Source organism: Frankliniella occidentalis, unplaced genomic scaffold (assembly GCF_000697945.3).
Source record: "Frankliniella occidentalis isolate FOCC.00 unplaced genomic scaffold, Focc_3.1 Scaffold235, whole genome shotgun sequence".
Lineage (NCBI taxonomy): Eukaryota > Metazoa > Arthropoda > Insecta > Thysanoptera > Thripidae > Frankliniella > Frankliniella occidentalis.
The window spans coordinates 104,055-106,809 of record NW_026267361.1 but is presented as its reverse complement, the minus strand read 5'-3'; the positions used below and the strand labels follow the sequence as shown (position 1 = coordinate 106,809).

Below are 2,755 nucleotides of genomic sequence, written 5' to 3'. Positions count from 1 at the left end.
ACATGAAGGTAAGAATTATTTTAATGCAGTCAGTGTACCTTAGCTTTAAAGGCCACAATTTATTCAGGCACATTTTTGACAGCTATAGCAATCACCCATTCAGAAACCAAAATAATAATTAGTAACATTATCATCAGTGTCATTTTCAGTGTTGACAATTTATCCAAGGACAATTTCAGACCTTGTTAACAATGCATCCATTCAGAAAGCATATTAATTGTTATCATTATCATCAGTATCGTTTTTAATGTATGGCAATTGAAAGTTGGCCAAGAAAGCACAGACTTTAATAAGGTCACTTGCATAGGCCAACATTGAATTGGGTATAACATACCGCACCAAGCGAAATTGTTTTATCATACCTATGAATGTTTCTACATGGATTCTAGACACAGCTATAGCTCTATTTCTTATAAGCTCTCTGGCTGTAAAATTTTCTCTATTTCCAAGAAATGCTGGCATAATAAGCTCCAAATCCCTCTCATCAAATAGGTCTTCTGCGTCAAAGCCTCTGTCAGCCATTAGAGCTTCTTCAGGGAGCATCTTTTCCAGCAGACCACTCTCTATAAGCAGCTTCCTGTCATATATGCTGCCTTCATATCCCTCACTAATATATGACAATCCACCGTGGCATGAAAGGCACACAAGAGCTTTTAATGTATTCGCACCCTTATATGCGGAGTAGGTGTTGCTTTGTTGCTGCATATGTTTGGGTCTTTGAATCTTGAACTCAGTTGAATCAATTATTCCACGTAATTTGGGAAACTTCTCGTAACATTTTGGCTTCAGGGAATTTTGAGCATCAGCTGTGGGGAACATGCTGCTTTCAAGCAACTTGAACTGCAAACTCATGAAGCGTACCCATACGCACACCACTCTGGCTGCCCAGCTGCCATGAACGTTGAATAGCACTCCTAAGTCTTTCACTGGGATCCCTCTTCTTAATCGTAGCAGTGTCATGAAAAGTTTGTCTTTGGGAAACAAATCACCTATGAATTGTTCCCTCTTGGGAGTCTTGTCATTATATTTGTACTTCAAAGAGCCACAAACTTCTTCCCTTCCGAGAAATGTATATAAAATCTCAAACATTGTCTTGGTGAGACCTGTGTAAAACTTGAATTGATCCCAAGTTAATTTTTCTCTTGCCTCCATATAGCATAGAAAGCTCCTCTTGCACTGAATTTCTTGGCAGCGATATAGCTTTGCCTGCAACAGACAAGAAAGAATAATACACTGTTTAATAACTGATTTTCTCTGTTCACAGCTGTCACTTGCACTGGTCGATTATGCTATTGGCTTGCATCTGGCTCATCAGTGAACAGGCAGCCTGGCATAGTTAGAGAGAGGGGTAAATACTACAATGAGGCAAATTATTACAGAAGAGGACATTTTGACCCACGCCCAACTGTAAACCAAGTGGAAGAAGACGAATCAAAAGTGAAATATTTCCAAAGTCTAATTTCTGATTACCCTATGAAAATTCTGTGGTACTACCAACTCCTGGACAATCCTCCACTTGATGAGTGCTACCCAGATGAGCAAATGACTTCAGTTATTGCTGAAATGTGTAGTTATCTGTTGTGGAATCTGAATAACATCAGACAACTATCAACCACACAGCCGCTGCATTTTCCATTGACTCTTAAGCAGTCACAGAGCAATATCTGGTTTTGTGAGACGTCTGTGAGGATTCCGGCCTCAGGCGCTAAGAGAATATTAGGGCTCTCAACCGAAAATGGCAGAAAAACTTCATGAGAAAACACATGTGGGGTCTGGACCCTTTTGAGAATGATGACATGGTGCGAGGCAGAACCTTGGAGCCAGTCGCAAGGAAAGTCTACACAGAAGACCTTAAAAAAGTGCATCCTGAATATGATGTAAAGGAAAGTGGAATATGGGTGAATCCTATGTGTCCTCAACTGTCCTGCAGTCCTGATGGACTAGTTATTGAAACCAATGGTATCTTCAAGCTATTGGAGATTAAATGTCCTGCTGTCCTGGCGGAGATGGACCCGAAAGATTTTGAATTATTACCAAAGGGTCAGGTGGGAAGATTCTGCCTGAAACGCAGTCAAGTTACAGGGCTTCTTGAATTGAAAGCTACTAATGCTTGGTATTACCAGATCCGAATGTCAATGGATATTATGAAAGTTGATAAGTGTGATTTTGTAGTTTTCTCCATTGTTAAGGAAGAACCCAAGTACCTGACAGTAGAAGTGAATTATGATGAAAGCTTTTGGAGAGAAAAAAGAGAAAGACTAATAAGAATTCATCGAGACTGGTTCGTGCCTGAATATTTCATGCTCAATACTGTTTTTAATCGACCACCATTCCAACTCATTTACCCTTATCACCATGAAGATCATGAAGATAATTATTTTGGAGATGTCTGTGAGGGAGTGAAATGTCAACACTTGAAAATGAATCTGAATTCCTTCAATCACATCCTGGTCTAACAGTTGGAAATGAATCAGATGAAGATTCTTTGGATGTTAAATTAGATAATTATTTTCAAATATTATTAATTGATTAATGTTGACTACTTCCTTATTGATCTCTATTACTCTCTATAAATATTATTTTCTTAATTTTGTTCAACCTTAGTGTAGTTGGTACCAAGTACTGAAGTGATCTTGTTAACTTTTTATAATATTTTAATCATAGGTCCTAATATTTTATAACAATTTCAATGTGACATTGAATCACTTGACTGATGTGATTTCTAGTTATCCTGTACATTTAATTGTTTGTTTGT

The 2,755-nt window shown here is 38.1% G+C and overlaps 1 protein-coding gene across 1 annotated transcript; it reads right to left on the bottom strand.

Annotated features, from left to right (window-relative positions):
* Nucleotides 1-213: 213 nt before the first annotated feature.
* LOC127750684 (uncharacterized) lies at nucleotides 214-1,152 on the bottom strand. Its single transcript, XM_052272964.1, has one exon. It carries the CDS (start codon nucleotides 1,150-1,152, stop codon nucleotides 214-216), a length of 939 nt encoding a protein of 312 aa, XP_052128924.1.
* Between the last annotated feature and the right edge of the window lie 1,603 nt (nucleotides 1,153-2,755).

Bases quoted from the DNA above. Each gene is read 5' to 3' on its own strand.
- LOC127750684 (XM_052272964.1), bottom strand. From the start codon at position 1,152: ATGGAGGCAAGAGAAAAATTAACTTGGGATCAATTCAAGTTTTACACA.